Below are 21567 nucleotides of genomic sequence, written 5' to 3' on the forward strand. Positions count from 1 at the left end.
TACTGTGCTTCAGAGTGCAATAAGGGCGGCGGGATTGGATTTCAGAGGCATCACGTTATGTCTATTGATAGAGGGCTGTGTCGTCTCGCTGGATTAACAGATCAAAAGATGTTGTAACTAAGGCCACATCCATTTGAAGCTCTCGGGCACTCTGTCCGCAATCCAGTGTGCGTTCATTGAGGGTGTTTTCGGTTCTGAGTGAATGGTCACCGCCACCATCAACAACAGTGTTGAAACTCTCCTCTCGTCCTCTAGGATTCCTCAGGGTGGTGGAGAGATGATGGATCCCTATGAAATCCCAAGCCCCCCCATCCCACACGCTCCGAATCCCCCACCGGCCAACCCTCCACCTTACCCTGGACCAAGAGGTAAGAAACAAAAAATAGAGTTGATGTTCCTGTTACTCACGCGTGTGTACGACTGTATTAAGTATTCGGAGGGGATTTGACACTATGAGAAGGTAAAGAGAGGAGTGAGAGGTATTTAGCAGCACAGAGATTGCTTTGTGTGTTTGTGTGTGTGTAAGGGGGTGGGTAGGTTTCAAGGGTAAAGGGGTGGAGGGTGGGGGGGATTCCAAATGCAGCAAAGTCCAGGCACATGAATGGATATGGATGAACTGAATCCTCTCCTCTGCTCTACACCAGCAAATGGCGGGCCCGATATCGCCTTCCTGCGAGCAGAGAGAGAAGTGGTACGTCTCCATCGACCTTTTTTGGGGTCTTCCTTTCCCCCCCTGTCACCTTTGGCCCTCAATTCACATCTGAACTGCAGTAACAAACTGAATCTCCCTCCCTCAGGGGATCCTCAACCACTGTTTCGACGACATCGAGAGCTTCATGGCCAAGTTGCAGCAGACAGCGGAGGCGGCAACGGTGCTGAACCAGAGGAAGAAGAAAAAGAAGAGAAGTAAAAAGCCAAGCGCTGAAGGTAAAAGGAGACTGATGGATTTTTTTCTCGCAGCAGATACTGAGACAAAGTTGAAATAACACTAGCTACGGGCGCTGATCTATTTTCTTGGGTTTTTCTGAACAACAGAAGACTTACTCACTGCAAAGGCCCGTCCTCCGCCAGAGGAGGAATTCATCGATATCTTCCAGAAATTCAAATACTGCTTCAGCCTGTTGGTGTGTACCAGTTCACATTTCTATTTGATTTAGTTATCTCGCTGTGCTACTTATTAAACCTCTTTGTTTATTTCTTTACAGGCTCGTCTGAAGTCAACCATCGCCAATCCTTCATCGGAGGAGCTTGTCCACCACGTATTCAAACCTTTGGATATAGTGAGTGTTATAACTTCTACTTGTCCACCAGTCTAGCTCCCGCGTGGGCAACACCTGTAGTTTTGATTGCTATGGGCCTCGTCTTTTACAGCAGCTCGGATAAACAAGCCCAGCCTGGCTAACGCGACCAAATCTCGAGCAGGGCGAAATGAAACCGTGCGCAAGGCAGCACGGGTATACCCAGGCTTAAACAAGCCTAGCTTAAAGAACATCTACTGTCTCATGACGTCCCTAAAGCAACTTCATTCAAAAACAACTGGACTTGGTTATTTGTCTAGGAAAGACAAATAACCAAGTCCTAGACAAATAACCCAGCCCAGTTGCTTTTTACTGAAATTGCTCTGGGGATAACGATGACCTGGACAAATGAGAATATTCACAGGCTCATGACGTCACATCATTTATAATATTATTAGATGAAAAGAGGACAAATGTGTAGATAAGATTTGCTAAAGGGTATTACGCCTATTGAACTCAGGTGTAAAAAACAAACATGTATCATGTCAAAATAATTCAGTGGTCAGTAGAGTATGTGTAGAGTAAAGAAAGTTCCAGTCTGTATTTGCACAGGGCAGTTCCCTGTGTGTGATAGCCTAACTGCAACTCCAAACACTAATTTCTTTGGTTTACGTGGCAGTATTTGTATTCAGGTATGTGTTCTTGGTACACACTCAGTGCCACACATTTGGTTCAGATTTGAGCTGGACTCTCTTGTTGCTCGGAAAGACCACACTGCTGTCCCACTGACTGTCGCTTTCAGTCACAGCGCTTGGTGCATTCCAGCTGTCAAAAGTAGGTCATTTATGATCTTCTTCAAAAACAAACACGGTCACATTTTGGATATACAATTACTTACCTAAAATATTGGCTGTACTAACATTCAAGGAACCTCCAAAACAATAGCAGCAGAAACTGAGAGAGATAATTGAATTCAAATATATTATAACATGTGAAGCCTCAAAGCAGTGAGTTATGAATCATTCCTCCCCAACCGAATCACAGGGTGGAATGGGTGTGTTTGATTTCTATATACTGGCACACCTGAACAAACAGCGTCATATTTATGTGTACTGTGCATGTCACTTTTTCATGTGTTGTTGATTATTATTAATCAAACAATGCGAGACTTGTGCAAACTTGCAATCAGCAGGAACGTTGCCACACCTTTACTGAAGCACCGGTGATTGTTAGACTTGTATAATTAGGCATCGTTTTTTGAAGCATTAACACCGGTTTTGTCTTTAAGATGGTGAAAACAACAGGGGGCCCAGCTCTCGGAGCCTCGGTGTCCAGCCCTGCCCTGACCAGCTCTGCCGTCTCCCTGCTACAAGACAACCTGAGCGGGGAGGAGAGGCAGCTGTGGACGTCTCTGGGGCCCAACTGGACGCTCCCCTGGTCAGTACCAATAATCACTGTGTCAGCCTGTGTAACAGCAGTACAACATGGAAACTATATTTTGTTAAGAATAATAAGAATCTGGTTTTATTTTATTTTTACATGATTCATTATACTTCTTCTTAAGAACGTGTCATGATGTAATTAATGTATTTTTGTCTTATCTTATTGGACAGTTGAATTCACAGTAAACAGCTGGACTGGTTTGTTTGCAAGTGACTTTACCTGATATAGATTTGTACCAAATGTCATATGTATCAATTATTGACTGCTCACTCACCTCTCAAAATCCTCATAATTGCCAAGTAGGTTTTCACGTACAAGGAATTTGCCCTGTGCATATGTATTGATAGAAAATCTGCATAGAATTGCAACAGTCAAGAACATAATTATAGAATAGACAAAATGTCATAAAAATATGAAAAAACATCTTATAAAGAAATATGTAGCATGTAACTGTCAAATGATTTGTTTGAGTTTCTTTGCTACAAACAGCTGCATGAAAACATAAAACCTACAGTGAATTGTTTGTGTGTGAAAGAGCATTCACATTTATTTTAAGCTTTTTTTTTTCTGGCATTAAAGTGGTCCAATGAGAAGATATTGGCATTAGCACAAATAATGTCTGCTGGTAGCTTTAAACCGCAGTTTTGGTCACATTGCAAAATCAAACCTAAGTGCAATAAAGGACTGTGGCAGTGATGTGTGTGTCCTCTCAGCTCTCAGCTCAGAGGGCCTGTTGCTCCGTACACTCCTGTGTTCTTGGACGGTTGGAAGCCGGAAGCCTCGAGGGCAGACGGGCAGGTTTGGGAGGATCCGGTCGAGTCACAGCACAAACTTGAAGCCCTCCGAGTAAAACAAGAGGTATGCAATACCTGCGTGTTATATGACTTAGTCACTCACTCCATTTGTGTGTCAATAGAGACCTCACAGTTCTGTCACACAAGTGATAACAACTGTATGTGTTGTGATGTCAGGCAGACATTATTATACTTGTGGTTATTAAATATTCTTCCATCGTAAAATAAATTATTGTTGAAAGAGGGGTTTTTGCTGATGAATGCACTTGCAATTCAATCATCAGATAAGGAGGATATTTTGACTCATCTTTACTCTCTTAGTTAGTCAACTAATCCTCTAAAGGTCTTGCCATACAAGCAGTGTGTAATTGTCTTTTTTTTGTCAACCATCCCATCCCTCTGTATGGTGACCCCTTTATCTGTTACCCGTTTCTTTCAGTCCAGTTTATGCTTGCCTGTGTGTGTGTTTGTGTGTGTGTGTGTGAGTGTGTGTTGTAAATTCATGAATGTCCGTCTCATTTTCACCCACAGCAGCAACAGTCGGTTGGTCCTCCAGACATCCACGTCAGCGATGAATCGTAGGTTATATTTAAAGGCCCCATATTCTGCTCATTTTCTGGATCATACTTTTTTTGGGGGGTTTTACAAGAACATGCATTAAATTTTCAAACAAGACATTATTTTTCTCACACTGTCTCTCTGAATATACCTGTATTCCCCCTCTGACTGAAACGCTCCGTTTTAGCGTCTGTCTCTTCCAGACCCCCTCTCAAAAAAGCCCAGTCTTCTGCATCTGCGCTCTCTGCGTTTCTGCACCGTCATTGCAGCCTGGGAATGACTGTAACAGCAATGTAGCAGCATGTTCTACCTATATATAATATAACTGTGAAATCACAAAGTACAGAAGTCCTGACGGCTTGTTTAAAGTCACAGTGTCTGAATACGGGCGGTGTGCATTTCTCTGAGCGTTTCAATATTTCCAGTCTTTATATAGCACTCCAATCTGCTTTATGATAAAAAGAGACTTGGAAATGTCACTTGTTAGAATATGGAACCCCCCTCGACCACATGATAACAATTTGTGTCTCCTTTCCTATCAGAGACGGCAGCACACTCCCACCAGAGTCTGAGAGACTCTACAGCTGCACTTATGACTTCATAGCCAGGAACAGCAGTGAGCTTTCAGTGCAGCAAGGGGAGACCCTCGAGGTAATGTAGTACAGTGAGACATGTTCATGGTGCAGTCAAGAACCCATCACAGTACGCTGACAGACAGCAACTCCTCTGCCTGACAGGTGATCGAGTCGTCCAAGCGCTGGTGGAAGTGCCGTAATCGGTTCGACCAAATCGGATTCGTTCCCTTCAATATCCTCGATCCCTTGGCTCACATAGACAGCCCCGTCACCAATAAAACCCCCAGTGTAAGACACACACACACACAAACACACACACACACACACACACACACACACACACACACACACACACACACACACACACACACACACACACACACACACACACACACACACACACACACACACACACACACACAACACACACACACACACACACAGGCATGCATACACACATAAATCACACAAGCCACAGTACACTCTCACCTGTACACACATGAGTGGATTCCAGTCTGATTTTTCTTCCAACTGTTCTTTCCTTCAGGTTCCAGCTCCACCTCCCCTCGCCAAGACTTTCTCTTTAGTCCCACCCAGCCCTCCTGCTCAACCCCAGACCCACTCCCCCAAGACACGCCCACACAGCTTACCGCCATACAGTCAGCATATACCAGCTGCAGATGACCCAGATAATAAAGGTACCAAAGTATGATGTGTTTGATGAAGACTTGTGTTTGTCGCATAAATGCTGTGATAAGGTAGACTGCGTATAGAGAGCTATAATGTCCTATTCAGGTACAGATGCTGTTCATGGGTGTCAGAAAATCACACCAAAAGGCTACACAATAAATGTGTTTATTAAGTCACTTTAATCTTTCCAGTCATGTTGATGAACGATGAGCTGCTCCAGAGGCTGACCAATGGAAAGGCCAATGTGAAACCTCTGGTCATCCATCGCTCCTCAGAGACCTCTGTGCCTTTGGACTACCACTCTCCTCCAGACGAGGTAGCCCAGTGGCTGCGAGGGAAGGGCTTCACTGAACCGTGAGTGACGTCACAGCTACAATCCAGATTTATCACACGCTGTTTACACGCTGGGGCATAGCTCCACCAGTTTGTGACCTCCTCCCTTTGACGCTGATGAAGCCAAAAAGGAAATGAACAAGAGGGTATTTCTATTTGTCTAGATTCTGATTTTGGAGTCATTTGTATTTGTTTTTTCATCCCTCAGGACGGTGTCATGTTTGGGAGTGCTGACAGGCGCCCAGCTCTTCTCCCTCAACAAGGAGGAGCTACGGGCGGTGATTCCAGACGAGGGCGCCAGAGTGTACAGCCAGCTCACTGTGCAGAAGGCACTGCTGGAGGTAAATCAATTATGGCCTTATTTCCCTGCTTTTATGTCAATTTATCAGTTATTCAAAGACAACACTATTGCGTAAGCTCAAAACACATTGAACCAGTAATCAAGCAATTATTTTTTGACTGATAAACCATGTGATTGATGCTGAGCCAATGTATTCTGTTTAAACTCTGATGCTGAGGCCAGCTATAAACCTGTGCAGATATAAGATGCTTAATAGATATGTAGATCTTTGTATAACAAGACAGACTTGTTGTTAATATACATACATATATTATATACTTTATTCTTTATTTGGATCTACCTTGGGGCGACCAGGAAGAGACAGCGATCTAAACAAACAATAATAAAATCACAATATATCATTAAAACAAAACAAGACAAAAACAAAACAAACAACAAAAAAACAAAATAACAAGTTCCGCTATATAAATAACAGAGAATAAGTGAAAACACACCACAGTAAACAAACAATAATAACTAATAGTAATCAACAAGCACAATTACTGTTTGTGTGCTGATGCTAATTATACATATATAATTATTACTGAGTTGTTTGAACTTCATTTGACATCATTTGCTTCTGCTTTCTACAGGATGCCAGAAGGGCCACAGAGTTGGAGGCAGTCATGGAGAAACAGAAAATGAAGGTGGACCTGAAACTGGAGAGCAGCACATTGTGAGCAGCAGGCGACCACATCATGAAGACTTTCAGAAGAACAATTGTGCTCTTTTGGTAGTGCTGTCACTTGAGAATGAACTCCTGAATCATTAATTTTATTCACCAGAGAACAAATGTGTGACAGCGACTTGACCACATAACATTGTCTGTAAAGACCATCATGCTTTAAGGGCCATTATGACATAATTAATTAAAGTACACTATTTGTAATGTATGTTGTTGATTTTAATGTGAATAGTTTTCTTCTCTTTTTAAGCTCTAGAAGGGAAGGACTACCTTAAATGAAATGTATTTATCTTTGCAGTAAACTCTTAATAATTGAATCATGATTAACCCCCCCATGCCCTGATAATTGCGAGAAAGGCCGGAAGACAATAAAAACTGAAATGGTGACATTTTTTTATTTGAGACTTTAAAGAAAGATTTCAAGCAGAACATAAACCGATATGACTTCACACATTAGGTAAAGCAATACATCCATTACAATCTGTTTGCAGTTATAAATCTATTCAGAGGAATTTGTCCAAGTTGGGCCAAAAATAAAGACTAATAAAAAGGTATGTACAGTTATAGCGTTGAATTCCCCAAGTTTTATTTCTGAACCTACTGCTTTACATGCAGACACTTTGAAGTTACCATTTATTTTAAATAAAAGAAATTAAGATGGAAACAAATGACAAAACATGAGACATGCCACCCAATATGATTCAAAACAAGTATTTAGTTATACTCGCCGAACTCTCCATCAAATTAGATTCCCTTCACTACCGGCAGCATAAAATAAAACTTGATTAGTAAAAACAACAACAAAAAGTGGACAAAGAGGGAACATAAGTTTGATACTAGTACTCAAAACCTTTTGGTTATGAATTGGTTTCCCTAAAACTTTAACTGGGCTTTAGCAAACTAAGTACTGGACAAAAGAAAAACGTGGACATACATTTGTGAACTGCACAATTTCTGCACTTAAGCAGGAGCTGGTGCAAAATCTTCAGAGGGAGATGAATAAAACATAACTACCTACCACGGCAATCAGAAGGCCGAAAAACATATTCAGATAGAAGATATTCAGACATATTCTGTATCAAAAGACCACCAGTTAATAAGAAAAGAATATGGATGTGTTACACGTTATGCTTCAGTCCAGCAGACCATTCATTCATGTTTGCACTTTCTGTTGGAATCATTGCAGGGAAGTTTATCAGAAGACATGGGATGTATTGGACACAGACAACCACCAAATCACAGATGTGGATATTACAATACACTCCACTACTGATCAATAACTAACCCCCCCCCATCCAAATACAATCTTCTGATACATCTGGATGCTAGAATATTTTATCCATACAATATTTCAGGTGTGTACACACTCTGGGTAGGCTGCATAAACTGTTAAAGCAAAGAAAGGAGGCAGGCGGGAGAGCAGAGGGGCCGAGGCGAGGGCTGTGTGTGACATTAGGTCATTATAAATGGACAGATGGGTGAGAGAGACAGGAGGAGGTTGTGTCGTGATGGATGGAGTTTGGTCTTCAAAGGTCCCCCATGTCCCTGTCGTCTGCCCGGCGGGAGTCCGACCTGCCGTTCATACCGTCCCTCCTGTCTCGCTCCCGTGACCGGTCTCTGGATGAGCGCTCTCGGTCCCTGGACGACCTGGGTGGAGAGGCCGCACAAGATGAAGTCAGTGAAGTGAAGCAAAAAGTGTGTAGAGTTTATTTACGCTGCAACAGGATGAATTTTCCACAGTCTGTCATAGTTTAGTTTATGACCACGGGTGTGCATTATCCTAATTATTAATCAGCTAAAGACTTAAGAGTTTATACAAACACTATACACGAATAGAAAATAAAATAAACACCATACGTGCGTCCTCCGTTTCTTCAAAGTTAAATTTTGTGGGGGCTTGATGTGAAATGAGGTTTGTAGTGTATTTACTTGTGTCTGGAGCTCTGCTCGTGGTTGTGGCGGTGTCCTCGGCTGCGAGAGCGGGATCGGCTGCGGTGCCTCCTCCTCCTCTCCCTGGAGCGTGAGCGCGAACGGCGCTTGTCTCGTGATGTGGAGCGAGAGCGCCTCCTTCTGCGGTCGCGAGAACGGGATCTGATGAAAAATGACAGACAACAGTCAAGTTATCATTGACCTTCGACAGTCTCTTTAATCAGAACCTGGTCGATTTCAAATGGGGATAGATGGAGCAACTTTCTTACCTTTTATGCTCTCTGCTCCGGGATCTGGTTCTATGAAATACACAGATGCAAAATAATAAGTTTAAACGGTAAAACATACACTCAATACAACAAAGGAACTTCCATCAATGTCACTAGGATTCTAAATGTCTGCGCTCACCTCTTCTTCATCTTTTCCTCTTTCTCCCTCTCTTCTCGTCTCTTCAAGCGCTCCTGGTTCCTTTTCTCCTGCTTGTCGACCACAGTTTTCTGATCAAAATAAAACGCAGTACCAATTAGTGAAATCTCAAGACAGTTTGAGACCATTTTTTCTGTACGTTTTCAAATAATCAGCCAATCAACTCATTACAGGATATACTTAGAATCATTAAAGGATTTTTGTAGCAATGGGTTTATAGTGTACATGGTGGGACAGGCTGGCACACACCTTTAGTTGGTCCAGTTTCTCTCTGATCTGGATGAAGCCCAGATGGAGCTTCCCGCCAAAATGGTCAGCCAAACGACGGTCATTGTCATGGAGACCCAGATAAGCGGAGCACACCTCGCACACCCGGAGCTTCTGCTGCTGGAAGCTGGATGCTGGCATGGAGTTTCTGTACTCTTCCTGAGGAGACACAGAACAGTAAAAAGAGATGCATTAAAAAAAGATCAAAAGATGGAATTATTGATCATGCTAAACTGGAAGCACCTATCCAGTACTTATTCCTCACCTCTGCATCCTTCTTCCTAGTGCGGACCTTCTCGACTTCCTGCAGGACCTTCTGTGCCTCGTCGACGTTGCCCTCGGCTCCAAGCTGCTCAGCCTTGGCCAGGAGCTTCCCAATTTCCTCATTCAGCTCGTGGACCTTCTCTGCCTGCGACACAGCACAAACAACCCAACTTAATATGTAAATCCTTAAACACAATGTTATAGCAAACCAGATGCTGCTCAGTTTGTGAGCCACAAGTGTGAATGTAATATATGGGTGTCACATATCTGTGTATACAAATCTTTTGTCACTCACCTTTGCTGCTACCTCGGCACTGATCTCTTCTTGGGTCTCAGCCAGGCGTTTCTTGGCAAGTTCTGTCCTTCGGTCGCAATCGGCAATGAATGACTCCAGGTGATCCACCGCCTTTTGGAGAGCGAAAATGTGTCAACAGAAAAACAGACCAAACTATATAACGTGGTAAATCTGAATACATAGATAAACACGGAGAACTCCAAGTAGGGCTATGCTGATATTCAACAATTGTCTGATTAAGAGTGATAAGCATCACCTCTGCTCAAAGGGTGACAGGGGTCCTTGAGGCACCGCTATACTTTACAGTCAACCCTGCATTTGCATCGTCTACACCTGCTGCTCCAAATCTTATTGAATAAACACAGTTCTTACAGTGCACGTGTTGTTTAAAACAGTTGGCTGGAGGTTGTTTTGTAGCTGAAACTCAGGGGTATTGGTTTAAAAAAAGCACTTTTGCATCGTTATGGGGGATGAATAAGCAACTAGCTAATTTTCCATTAAAAGTATATTTTTACAGAGGCTGTCAAATTAACCAATATAAGAATATGAGTTTGCATTTGGAAGGAGTGCAGTTACTTTGGCCATGCTACATAATGTCAGCTTAAACTACTGTCACTGCCTGTTTGACTCTTGACTTGAGTTTATAGCGGTGCCTTCAAAGCCAGCCAATCCCTCAGACAACTCCAACATTAAATATGTGTTTTACTACACAATTCAGGACATCACTTACATCAAGCTCAAAGAACAGATCTCTCTCCTTGGAAGCAATTTCATAATCTGCCCGAAGTGCCAGGTCATGGATCTTCGTGCACTCTCCCAGGTCCATACGCTATCACAAAAACACAAGCAGACATGACTCAAACTGCACTCACATGGATAAATGAGGTTAAATGGTTTTAGATTATTTACAGTAATCAACTTTTCAGCATTTTACTGTCCTCCTGTGAAATAGAAGATATAATCATTTTGGGTAGGCCACTTACAGTTCCAGACAGGATGTCATGCGGACAGCAGTTTAGAAGATGACTTTTGCAGACTCGCTCGTCAGTGAACTTGACCCTCTGCCGCGTCTCATCCCCTGAAACAGTCCAAAAAACAACCAGTGAGAAAGACCTCACATATTTGTTATCAGGGGCGAGGTATCTAGTGTTTTATTATACACTGCTGTAAATGCACAATATTAAATGGGCTGTTGTGTCAACTTAATGAGTGAAAATTAATCGTTTTATTTCTGATTGTCAAAGTTTTATACTTCGTTGGTATAACTTTTTATTTACCAGTAATAAATACTGTGCCTCTGTTGGACTACGTTCATTATCCATGTATGTGTCAAAGTTGAAGAAGTACAAGTTATTTATGGTGCTCTCTTGGTGCTTACCTTACCCAAGCCTGAATAAAAATATGGGCGATGATGGAGCCTCAACTCAGTTTAGCTTGTGATAAGGCTCAGTGTCCACAATGTCCATAATGTGGAGCATTATAAGATTAAGTTAACAGGGATATGAAACAGGTAAATAACTATAAACCTATCTTTCAATTAACTACGTGAACAGAGATAGCTTGATTTCGTAAAGCTGTCGTTACGTTTCAATGCATACCACTATGCAGGAAAGACTGCTACCAAGACTATGATAAGAAATGTAAACATTTGAGAGAAATGTTCCAGCCAGGCCTTAAACAAATATGAAACATTAAAAAGAAATTCAAAACAAAAATACAAAAGACATCCAAGGAAAAAAATTTGTTTATACACACTGCGATCTGCACCACATACTGTACCCTTCTGCATCTTCAAGACCTCAGCTGCAGAATTTTAAACCCGCTGTAGAAAAGTATAAATGGGAACAGTTTTCTTGCCCATACCTGTAGTAAGAAGTTGGGAGTCATACACAAGTCAGATTGTAAATGATGTGTGCAACGTTTTTTTTTTTCTTCTTTTTGTCGATGATTGCTAAATTGCCTTCTCAAAACAGACGTCTCACTGACAACTGCTCGTTTGGACTCTGCGCGACCAGGCGTCTTAGCTCAAGCTGTATAATACTACTCCAAATTGTAATTCCCCTGAAGAAATACCCATTTGTGTGATTTAAAAAAGGCTACAGTAACTTCCGGAAGGCAAACAAATGGTTTGGATATTCATTATAACAGCTTTAAAAATTATGTGTGACTCACGGCTCGATGAACATGAGGCTTTTCTGCAACTCCTTTGCAGATTGTTGTAGGCTGGCAAAGATACACTGAACCTTAATGAATAAAATAAAGGGGCCACAATTGTTCAGTTTGTATGCAACAAATGTATGGGAAGAATTTGATATCAATCTCATCACACATACACCCACAAGCTCACAACACAAATTCACTCTTTGAATTATCATCGTGTTAAGATAATCCACAGGGCTGTCGTTTCTGCTCATGAAAAGACTTGACACAGCTGAGTGGCCTTTTAATGTTTGTATCCAATGGGCTACTAAAAGTGTGTTTTAGCAGGCCAAAGCGCCAAAACAGACAAAAATAGTTATACTATCAGCATAACAGTGTTTATTCTTTTTTTTTTTAAAGCAGAGTTTGTCAGATCACTAATAAGGCTAGGTCACGTAGGTATCACCTTTAAATTAGAATATTATATCTTTAAATAAAAGCAGAAGTGCTGTTGGTTCTAGTTTATGCAGACTCAAGAACATCCAAATAAGATAAAATTGAGATCCATCTATATTAACATATGACCGTTTAGTAAAAGCCAACTACAAACTTCCATTTTAGTCTACTTTATACTTCTACAGTTTCAGGTGATCCCAGTGATGAAGATTTCACATACAAACCATCAACTTAAAATGCAACATATGATGTAATATGATAAATTATCCAAAAGTATACAGAAATGTTGAAATAAGCCCCTCCTTTAATAAGTTATGACATTAAAATACTGCCCACACCTTAGTGCATTGGTAAAACTACAAAAATAATAGACAATTGCTTTTACTTTATATATTTCAAAATACATTTGCCAACTTGTACTTTTATTTAAAGGATTGGAGTACTGCTTACAGTACTAAGGGCGTTTAACAATTGGGCTGCAGAGGATATCAAATATCAGTAATATTATTTTGTGACAGTGCTCCAAGCTCATGGAACGACCTAATACACACTTTAAAGCTTTCTGTCCTTCCACGTTTCTCACAGTTCAAATCACAATCAATTCTTGTCTTATATGATTTCCTGTGTATCTTTTATGCTGTGTTCTACCTCTTGTTTTAACCCCACCTTTTAATCTATGATTATATATATTTGGCTGTATTTTATTGTACATCTTATTCTGTGACTTTTAAACTCGTTGTCACTGTAAATGAGGAAAACCTCAGTGTTCTACGAGTAAAGATAAAAGATTGATTGATTGATATACAGTCACAAATACGGTTTAACATTTTCACAGTTAGAACCGTTTATTAAACCTAATGTTAATTAAGCAATAACTGTGAGCATTGTGTATTATGATTAGGTATTCACTAAAGTGGTAAGAACTGGAGTAATGCTTAGGATTGATACAAACTCGACCAAAGGTAGCATGGTAACATTAGCCTATTTAGCTGGCTATGGATTTAGTCAAAGCAAAAAGTGTGAAAAGTTGAAGCTAAAACCTTGTCAACAAAATTAACCTAAAAGGATACAAACATTAAACACTAAAGTTATTTCGCAAAAGCTTCTTGAATCCAACGTTACTGTATTTTCTTCAGCCCTCTGCAGTATAACATCCATTCATGCAGGTCTGTCGATCACACACCAACACAAGCCGCAGCAGTGGCTCCATCTTGGCTAGCTCAGCTAGCATGCTACAGCGACTCACCGTCCCTCGCTGTTCCCATCAGCTGGTCGAGCAAAGCTCTCATTTGAGCCTGGGCAGACATGGTTGTGGCTTTTCCGTCGACAGTTCTGTATAAAAGTAAGCAACTGAAAACAGTTCCTTATTGTTTTTGTTAAGTTATTTGATTATTTATACGTCCAAGCATCCCCTCTCGTCGCTTTTCTCTATTTCGTGGAGTAGCCAGTTTCCGTTTTACAGTCAGGAAGTTACGTCAGAGCCTATTTGAAGGTTCCGTTCAGCTAACGTAAAAGGCAGTTTAAAAAAAAATGTTGCTGTTAAAAATATTACTTTTGTTACATATTCCAGAGTTATACGCACTAACTAAATGAAATTCTAAATGTATAACTAATAATAACATACATCAAAATGTGCAAAGACAGTAAAACATAAAAAAAAATGAAAAATAACAAAAACAAAAAAGTATTGGGTCTACTAAATTAAGGGAGTACATCTGAAATGCCTTAATAATCTTAGAGTTTTTGTCAATTTATTATTTTTGAGTTTTACATTTTTAATAGTGAGTTCAATAGAGTCATTGGTATGGACTCGACCAATCGTAGCGTTTGAGAACAAGCGAATTAACGAATCAGAGCGGCGGAAATCCAAGCTAGGCAACGATATTTTAGGCCCTGAGTTTATCCTCTCAGGCAACACATACTCGCAATCTGTCGTCCCCTGGTAGCTTCTCTAAATACAAGTTATATTTAGGTTTAGGATAGAGACGATTAATGTCACACTTGGTGCCGTTTGTGGTTTTGACATCGTTTGGGTCTATAAATCGTCAACATTGAGAGAAAAGGAGCTCCTAAAGAGACAAACTCGGGGCAACAAACCTCCCAACGACAGCCTGAGGTTTGTTTACCGAGCTGAGGTTGACAGGCAGCTCTCTCTGTTAGTGTGTGTCAGGCCTGCTACTGGTGAACCCCACCAGTGCCCAACAAAGACGACAGTGGAGAATAAAGTAAGAAACACTTTGTATTGCGTCCTTGTAGATCCCCCATTGAACGTCTAGAGGCGGGACATGTGATGACATAGCCCGTATCTCTTCTTCTGTGAGGCCTTTGTTTAACAAGTTAGCAAACTAAGTTAACCAGAGGTTCACGGTCAACTTTCCAAACCCAAACTGTTGCTAACAATGATAGCTATCCGACATTGAACTACTCGGAGAAAACGTCCTTCTCAGGCCACCTAGCTAACACCGTCCTATAAATCCTCAGGTTTTAAAATAATTTTGACAGCAAATGAGATTGCTAACTTACATACATAAAAGTTACACATACGCGTAATACGCCCGTGGCCATAACGTAACGTACGACATATAACCGAGTGCGCTAGCCTGGGTGATGATGGTTTGTCATCATGGGTTTGTTGTTTTCGTGCTGAGAAATCTCTGGAGTCAGTGCTGGCACGTCTGAATAGGCTCAGACCCACAAAGGTTGATGCAGCAGAAATAGCTGGACTGACGGACACTGCTGCCTTCAGTATTTTTCCATGTACTATATCTATGAATGCCAGCGAGTTTTTGTCTGTTATTATTTGCTGGTTACTTTGACACATGCAGATTTGTAGTTTACTCCAAACTGGTGACAGATACGACTGCGAACTCTATGCCATGACATCAGTATTCAACACGTCCTAAGTGTATATTCAAGATAAGCATTATATTGAGGTAAGGTTTTACTCTAGCTCTTTTTCCTTGTGGAGTAGATCTGTGGGCTGGTAATGCATTGAGGCGACAATGGAGGACACAGGCAATGCCACTGAAGGAGACCCTCTGAAGAGGGGAGAAGACGGGTCAGGAACAGCACCACCAGCAGCGGAGCTGAATAAGAAGAGTTGCAAGGAAGTCTTGGGTTTTGCCAAACTGACCCATTGGCGGACTGCAGTCTTCTTCTTCTCCTTATTCCTCTGCCTCACCATAGTGTTTGCCTTCTCCTTCGTCCTCCCCTGTCCTGTCAGACCACAGTATCTCATTACCTGGAACAGGACTTTCACTGAAGCAGGTGCGTAAAACACAACAGTGTGTTTTTCACTGCTTCTAAGTGTTTAATTGTTTGCAGGTCTTTACTCCTATTTTCTCCTATCTACCACAGCAACGTATGACTTCTTAGCTATTGAAGATGCAAGCAAAGACAAAGTGATGGATGTCCTATTTGTCCTCAAAAAGACAGAAGGCAGTCAGAACAATACATGTGCCAATGCAGGTATAAAGAATTATTAAATTAAATGTATTAATTTAATCGTGAGGAAACACAAGTTGGATTGCTCTCTGTATTGATGCTCTGTATTACATTTGTTTTGTGTAATTCAGACACATTCTGTGTTTTCCAGGTCTGCCCTCGCCATGTGTGTTTGTGCTGGCAGTGGATGGGACGGATGGAGAGACACTGTGGGAGCGTCCGCTGGCTGCTGAGTACCACTGGGCCCAGTGTGGTCTGGACGACAAAACAGGCAGAACTTGGGACTGTCTGCTGTCCCACTCTGACCAACTTACAGCTGTTGATAAATACACTGGTTAGTGACTCATATCTCTTTCTCTTTATTATGTATAATATAAATAATATCATGAGTTTGGCCGGAGAATCGGAGCAGCAGGGGTGGTGTTGCAGTCGCTCTACCGCACCGTTGTGACGAAAAGAGAGCTGAGCCGGAAGGCAAAGAGCTGGTTATTGTGGCCCGGGAAAGGGAAGTTTGGGGTCCTCTGCTAGAGCTGCAGCCCCCGCGACCCGACCCCGGATAAGTGGTTGAAGATGAGATGAGATAAATAACATCATGTTTTCATAATGTATATTGCTGTATAGCCTTTACAGATTTATAAAGTCATAGCATCAAAAGTGTTTTCTACCAAGAATGAATTTTAACGTTCAAGGGTAACTGTAGGTTTTGTTAGAATTTCAGCTAAACTCAGCCGGTTTTTTTTTTGTGTGTGTGCGTGTACAGGTGAGGTCAGGTGGCAGCAGCCTCAGCCTTCTGGTCTGCACAACACTGTGCCTGTTCTTAGTGTCCCAGATCTGGATGGGGACAAGGTCAGCGATGTGGCTCTGGTGGCATTTGACAACACACAGGTAAACATCAGTGATGTAATTTATTACTGCAACATTTATGTACTTGGTTTGCTCCTTTAATACGGTGTAAAGATGAAGTCATGTTGTATTTATTTTTTAATGTATCTTCAATATTCATCATCAATAATCTGCTGTACAGGGCTCCCATATGCAAATAATAAGCACCGGCAGTGAAATCATCTGATGATTTCCCAGCAAAGTAGAGTTCTCCTTATTCCGACGTGTCTCGTCTTATCTGCAGACTCAGCTGGTGTTCCTCTCCGGGAAGACGGGTGTTCAGATTGGTTCCACGGTGGTTCTTGGATCCTCGGACACAGCCAATCATCTTCTGTATTGCACTGCCGAAGGTTCTTACTATGTACTATTACAAAAAGGTGCGTACCTGAAATCAGCTCTGACATTCAAAACATGTGCACATCCGGAGCCAGAGCAGCTGAGTTTTTCCTAATGGAGAATAGAATGGAATAAAATAGAAATACTTTATTGATCCCAAGCTGGGAAATTGCAGAAAGAAACTGGACTGGACTGTTGTGCTATATCAAAGAAGTATGAGAAATTAGATTTGCATCTCAACTGTTCTGTAGTTTAAAAAGAGAAGATAACCTGAAGCTATAAAGAAGTTAAAAAGCTGTTTTTACATATCCGAAAAGTAAAAGTAAACTAAAGTTCAAGTTCAGACACAACCGCTGTACATCAATGTATTAACACTTGTGTGGACTGTACACTTGATGGCAGGAGTGAGTAATCTTGTGCTCATTCACAGACACTGGCTTGTATGCACTGGCACTGTGGAGGATTGCTGCCAACGCTAAAGCAGGAATGGAGGTGGGCCTCAAGAAGGACAAACACTGGGAGAAGAATGCCAATGCAACATCTGGCCTTGTACCCGTCTACGAGTAAGAACCGTTACTAATACATGCACCTTTCAATTATCACTTCCAACAGCACAGATGTCACTGAACAGCTCTTGGCTTTAACTGATATTTATCTCAACTCTGTAGATCTGATTCAGTGAGACAGGTGCTAAGAACAAGAGAAACGGATGCTCCGCCCAACTTGCTGCTTGTGACTGGGAAGGAGGTGGCATTGGTGGATGGAAAAAATTTGCGGCTACTGTGGAGATTCAATACCAGCTCAGTCCTCGGGTAACAATCCTGTTTTTTTTTACAAATGAATTAGAGCAAAAGGAGTAGTTTCATCACTATGCAAAAATAATGTTCTCAGCTCAAAATCAAACTGTGTTATGATGCCAGTCCAAAATCTAAGTCATAGATACATGCTGTTCCTTTTTGTTTTCGGGAGAGCACTTCAACCTTTTTCTGGTCATACATCTGTAATCAACATTGGTTTGTTTAGGCACCTATTTAAATGTTGAAAGTTTAGTGTATTAGGGCCGATAGCATGATGACGGAAGGGCAGTCCCATTCTAGCAGGTCTCATAAATTGTTGCAGCAATTGTTTGGTCGATATCATTTGTTATACAGATTTGGTGCAGAATTTTTTTTACCACTTAAGAATTGATGAAAATGGACAAAAATCCCTCCAAAATTCCACATTAAGACACCAAGACCATAATGTAATGGCTACTATAGGGACTGATATCACGCTGAGTACAGTTGGGGTCATTGAATCCAGAAGAGTGTCAGCTTTCCATTCAGATAATTTATGCAATTCAAGACTGTTTAGGGACCCCAGTATGCAGCAATATTCAAATACATTCTCAAGAAGTGAAAGTGGTTGATAATCAAAGTTTGTAATATACTGTCATCATAAACAGGCTTGTTAAGGCAAATAAATAATCTTCTCTGTGTTCACATTAATTCAGTGAGCCCTCCTTCGGCCACTTTAACAAAGACAGCTTCCTTGATGTCGTGGTCGAGGAGGATATTGGCAACTACACAAAGAGGGTAAGACAGCTGTGATACCTGGATCCTGTTTTATGTTTCCAGCTTCTCTCATACGGTCATGGTTTTGAATAATACATTCACTGCACCAATGTCTTTCGGGTATGTAGGTAATAATTCTTGATGGGAAGACTGGTGGCGTGCTGTGGGAAGTCAACCTTTTGGCCAGTCCTAACTCACCGAGACCCGCGTCAATACACACCGCCAACTCCTTCTCTGTCTTTGTGTTTTGGGGCTTGCTGCCCTCACAGACCAACTCATCTGTAAGTACTCTGCCTTTTATAAAAAGATGCATGTTAACACATTTCTCGTTAAAATGCTAATCAGACCAAATGTTTCCTTGCAGGAACCATCCAGTGACCGACGCACTTACCTGCTCCACCCTCTCTATTCTAATGTCCTCCTTGAGTCAACCAGTTTCATGGACCACATCGTAACATTTAAAGGTGATCTTTGCTCTTGAGTTTTCTTTTTTCTAACAAAGTTATCATTAAATGAGGACAACATGTGAATCAGTAGTTGGAGGAATTGGGAAACACCCTAGGGTGTCTGTTTTCCTCCAGTTTCCACATGAGCTGCTTGATAGAAACTTCATCAATGTCCGCTTCGCCGGGTAATGTCTAGATAATTCAGGTTTGCAGTGCATGTGTGAAACGGGCTGATGACTGTATTTTATGTTTTTATCTTAGCCACTCTATTGGAGCATGGACGCCATGCTGCCTACATCCTGCTGACAGGTCCTGGGACAGAGGGAGCCGAAGGCACTGTAGTCCTCAGCAAGCGAAAGATGAAGCAGGACGTCCCTGAGAGCAAAGTACTCCGCATTGGTACGAGCGGGACTTCAGAGACCAATGAGGACATCAAAGAGGCCTTCAATCGTCTCCGCTTCAGCGATTGGTGAAAGGACCAACTGTAGAACATAGAACGTAAAGTATATCCTCAGTGTGAAAACCATTTTGGCACAGCTGACTGTACGGTGGCTTAAAAACCAAAGTGTGTGCACTATCTATGAATTTCCAACTGCTGATAACCAAAAAAAACAAAATTTATTTTCAGACTTGGGTTGACTTGATTTGAGAGAGCTCTTCCATTAATCTCCACTGGACAGACTGGGCATTATCTGTTTTCAGATTTTACCGCGTGATATACTAGCATGAGTTTGATCTATCTGACCTAGTGTCCAAAGAGTTCCCTGACAATCTACACAGCATCTCTGCTCTTCTCCTGCTGATAATCCATCAAGAGGACATGCCTTGCTGTACTGTTTCTAGCACTTTCATGCATCAATGCAAAGCTCTTAATTGCAGAGGCTATTATTTTGAATCTATGCAACTTTATGACGCACTGGGCTTTAAAAGCAGACGCATGCCACCACAGGTGGTACTTCCTGTGCATTTCAAATTTAAAAAGCCTAAATGGAATGGTTGCACAATGACGGGGCTTTTCTTTTGGTACCTTTTTCTAAGACTTGTACTTGTAAAGACGGATGTACATTGAAACTTGAAATACGGCATAAACCCCACCCACCTTAAGGTATACGCTTTGTGGTTAAAGTTCTTGTTATGTGTCATGTCCGCTAAAGTAGTAAGGCTGTTTTCTAGTCAATGTTACTGTCGGTGATCAGGATGCGTGTCCCTTACATACTCAATCCAAGATGCTGTAACTAGTGATGCTCTTTAAAGCACACTGATTTTGAGACACACTGAGTCTCAAAGTTTCTCCATAAAACTGAGTTACTGCTGTGGGTTTATGGTTCCTTTATAAAGCTCTTTTTCCTCTCTGTGATTAATATTAGTTAAATAAGTGAAAATGAGGTTCTAGTTTTTGCTGTACATTCATGTGTTGAACCTGTGGGCCTTTGTCGGAGCTGGCTTTCCCTTCTGACTTGATGTGTTTGAATTTGAGCAATATTAAACTATTTTAAAATAACTACCTTCGTGTCATCTCATGTGTCTTAATATATGAACAAATACAGGTAGAGTGGAAAATTCCGAGGCATCTTTCTAATTGTAGCAATTGAAGTTGTAGCTCTATTTGCAAAACCATATCTGCTCCTGCTCTAAATTTAATGTATGATAAAGTATTGATTTAATGAGGGACAGTTGCTCAGGATCATTTTTGTAGCCTGTATTCACCACCAGTAGACCTAAGTCAAATAAATATATTGTCATAAACTTGACAACACAAAAGTTTGTAATCTATTAAAACGTATCAAAATGTTGCCTGGTTTATTTTATATAAGGCAATGAAATGCTTCAAAGTTACCTCATATATTGAGAAAACAAAACAGCATGTGTCCTAATTAATAATATAAAATAAAACTACCGCAGCCCTCTTGTGTTTCTTGTTTATGCATTGCCACGGAGAACAGCCATGCGCAATAAGGCGCATCCAGAGCCCGCCTGGCTGGCTTGCTGTCCATGGATGTATGGAAGCCAGTCACGTATCATGGGTTGTACCATGACGCGAGACTGCTGACGGGTTCATGCGCCCTGAATGAATTTGGGGAATGGAAAGTCACTCCTTGTAGGGAGGTCACCACATGTTATAACCCGTCGAACCTGGCATTGTTTTGAGGAGAGGCGCACCAAACAGCGCGCTGCAGGAGGATGAGGAGTTCACAAAGTGGATTTTAAGTTAGATGAAACTACGCACTGGGGGAAAAGGACTTTAGGACTAACACACAGTATCGCTGCTGCCCCCTACGAGACCCGGCAGAGCTGTAATTCCTAGACAGAGTTCCTGGTTTGGACAAACTGAGTCTTTGCCAGCTCACATAGTATTTCTTCAGCTGAATAAAGATATGTAGGGCGCAGGAGCACAAAAAGCGCTGTTGCCTTTCCCTAAATAATAATAATATATACTATAACTCCGAATCCACCTGAGAGCCAACACACAGTGC

The 21567-nt window shown here is 41.5% G+C and overlaps 3 protein-coding genes across 4 annotated transcripts; 2 read left to right on the top strand and 1 right to left on the bottom strand.

The window, feature by feature from the left end:
- The first annotated feature begins 259 nt into the window (after nucleotides 1-259).
- LOC310961000 (epidermal growth factor receptor kinase substrate 8-like protein 1) lies at nucleotides 260-7940 on the top strand. The gene is made up of 14 exons (XM_083932908.1): nucleotides 260-368; nucleotides 645-691; nucleotides 798-927; nucleotides 1036-1124; nucleotides 1206-1280; nucleotides 2527-2675; nucleotides 3395-3539; nucleotides 4007-4053; nucleotides 4576-4684; nucleotides 4771-4896; nucleotides 5156-5306; nucleotides 5490-5652; nucleotides 5840-5972; nucleotides 6565-7940. The coding sequence occupies exons 1-14, from the start codon at nucleotides 278-280 to the stop codon at nucleotides 6649-6651; spliced, it is 1542 nt and encodes a 513-aa protein (XP_083789034.1). The 5' UTR covers nucleotides 260-277; the 3' UTR covers nucleotides 6652-7940.
- On the bottom strand, nucleotides 7357-13874 carry luc7l (LUC7-like). Of its 2 annotated transcripts, XM_083932910.1 has the most exons (11): nucleotides 13679-13821; nucleotides 12010-12080; nucleotides 10821-10915; nucleotides 10568-10666; nucleotides 9838-9948; nucleotides 9544-9687; nucleotides 9261-9437; nucleotides 8994-9082; nucleotides 8855-8884; nucleotides 8586-8747; nucleotides 7357-8303 (listed from the first exon to the last, which is right to left on the bottom strand). In XM_083932910.1, the coding sequence occupies exons 4-11, from the start codon at nucleotides 10661-10663 to the stop codon at nucleotides 8183-8185; spliced, it is 930 nt and encodes a 309-aa protein (XP_083789036.1). In that variant the 5' UTR covers nucleotides 10664-10666; nucleotides 10821-10915; nucleotides 12010-12080; nucleotides 13679-13821; the 3' UTR covers nucleotides 7357-8182. The 2 variants fall into 2 exon arrangements, with proteins under 2 accessions (XP_083789036.1, XP_083789035.1); XM_083932909.1 differs by lacking the exon at nucleotides 12010-12080 and having other exon boundaries at nucleotides 13679-13874.
- Nucleotides 13875-14421: 547 nt separating this feature from the next.
- On the top strand, nucleotides 14422-20588 carry fam234a (family with sequence similarity 234 member A). Its single transcript, XM_083932877.1, has 12 exons — nucleotides 14422-14657; nucleotides 15404-15699; nucleotides 15790-15900; nucleotides 16028-16210; nucleotides 16637-16761; nucleotides 17003-17135; nucleotides 17525-17657; nucleotides 17763-17906; nucleotides 18587-18668; nucleotides 18776-18928; nucleotides 19012-19111; nucleotides 19355-20588. The coding sequence occupies exons 2-12, from the start codon at nucleotides 15435-15437 to the stop codon at nucleotides 19564-19566; spliced, it is 1641 nt and encodes a 546-aa protein (XP_083789003.1). The 5' UTR covers nucleotides 14422-14657; nucleotides 15404-15434; the 3' UTR covers nucleotides 19567-20588.
- The last annotated feature ends 979 nt before the right edge of the window (nucleotides 20589-21567 follow it).

This window comes from Echiichthys vipera (genome assembly GCF_963691815.1).
Source record: "Echiichthys vipera genome assembly, chromosome: 18".
In the NCBI taxonomy this organism is placed as follows: Eukaryota; Metazoa; Chordata; class Actinopteri; order Perciformes; family Trachinidae; genus Echiichthys; species Echiichthys vipera.

Bases quoted from the DNA above. Each gene is read 5' to 3' on its own strand.
- LOC310961000 (XM_083932908.1), top strand. From the start codon at position 278: ATGATGGATCCCTATGAAATCCCAAGCCCCCCCATCCCACACGCTCCG. The intron at 3,540-4,006 runs GTATGCAATACC...TTTCACCCACAG, and splicing joins CCCTCCGAGTAAAACAAGAG to CAGCAACAGTCGGTTGGTCC. The intron at 5,973-6,564 runs GTAAATCAATTA...TGCTTTCTACAG, and splicing joins TGCAGAAGGCACTGCTGGAG to GATGCCAGAAGGGCCACAGA.
- luc7l (XM_083932909.1), bottom strand. From the start codon at position 13,739: ATGTCTGCCCAGGCTCAAATGAGAGCTTTGCTCGACCAGCTGATGGGA. The intron at 9,438-9,543 runs GTGAGGAATAAG...GTGTCTCCTCAG, and splicing joins CTAGGAAGAAGGATGCAGAG to GAAGAGTACAGAAACTCCAT. The intron at 9,083-9,260 runs GTGTGTGCCAGC...TATTTTGATCAG, and splicing joins AGAAACTGGACCAACTAAAG to AAAACTGTGGTCGACAAGCA.
- fam234a (XM_083932877.1), top strand. From the start codon at position 15,435: ATGGAGGACACAGGCAATGCCACTGAAGGAGACCCTCTGAAGAGGGGA. The intron at 15,700-15,789 runs GTGCGTAAAACA...TATCTACCACAG, and splicing joins CAGGACTTTCACTGAAGCAG to CAACGTATGACTTCTTAGCT. The intron at 18,929-19,011 runs GTAAGTACTCTG...GTTTCCTTGCAG, and splicing joins CCTCACAGACCAACTCATCT to GAACCATCCAGTGACCGACG.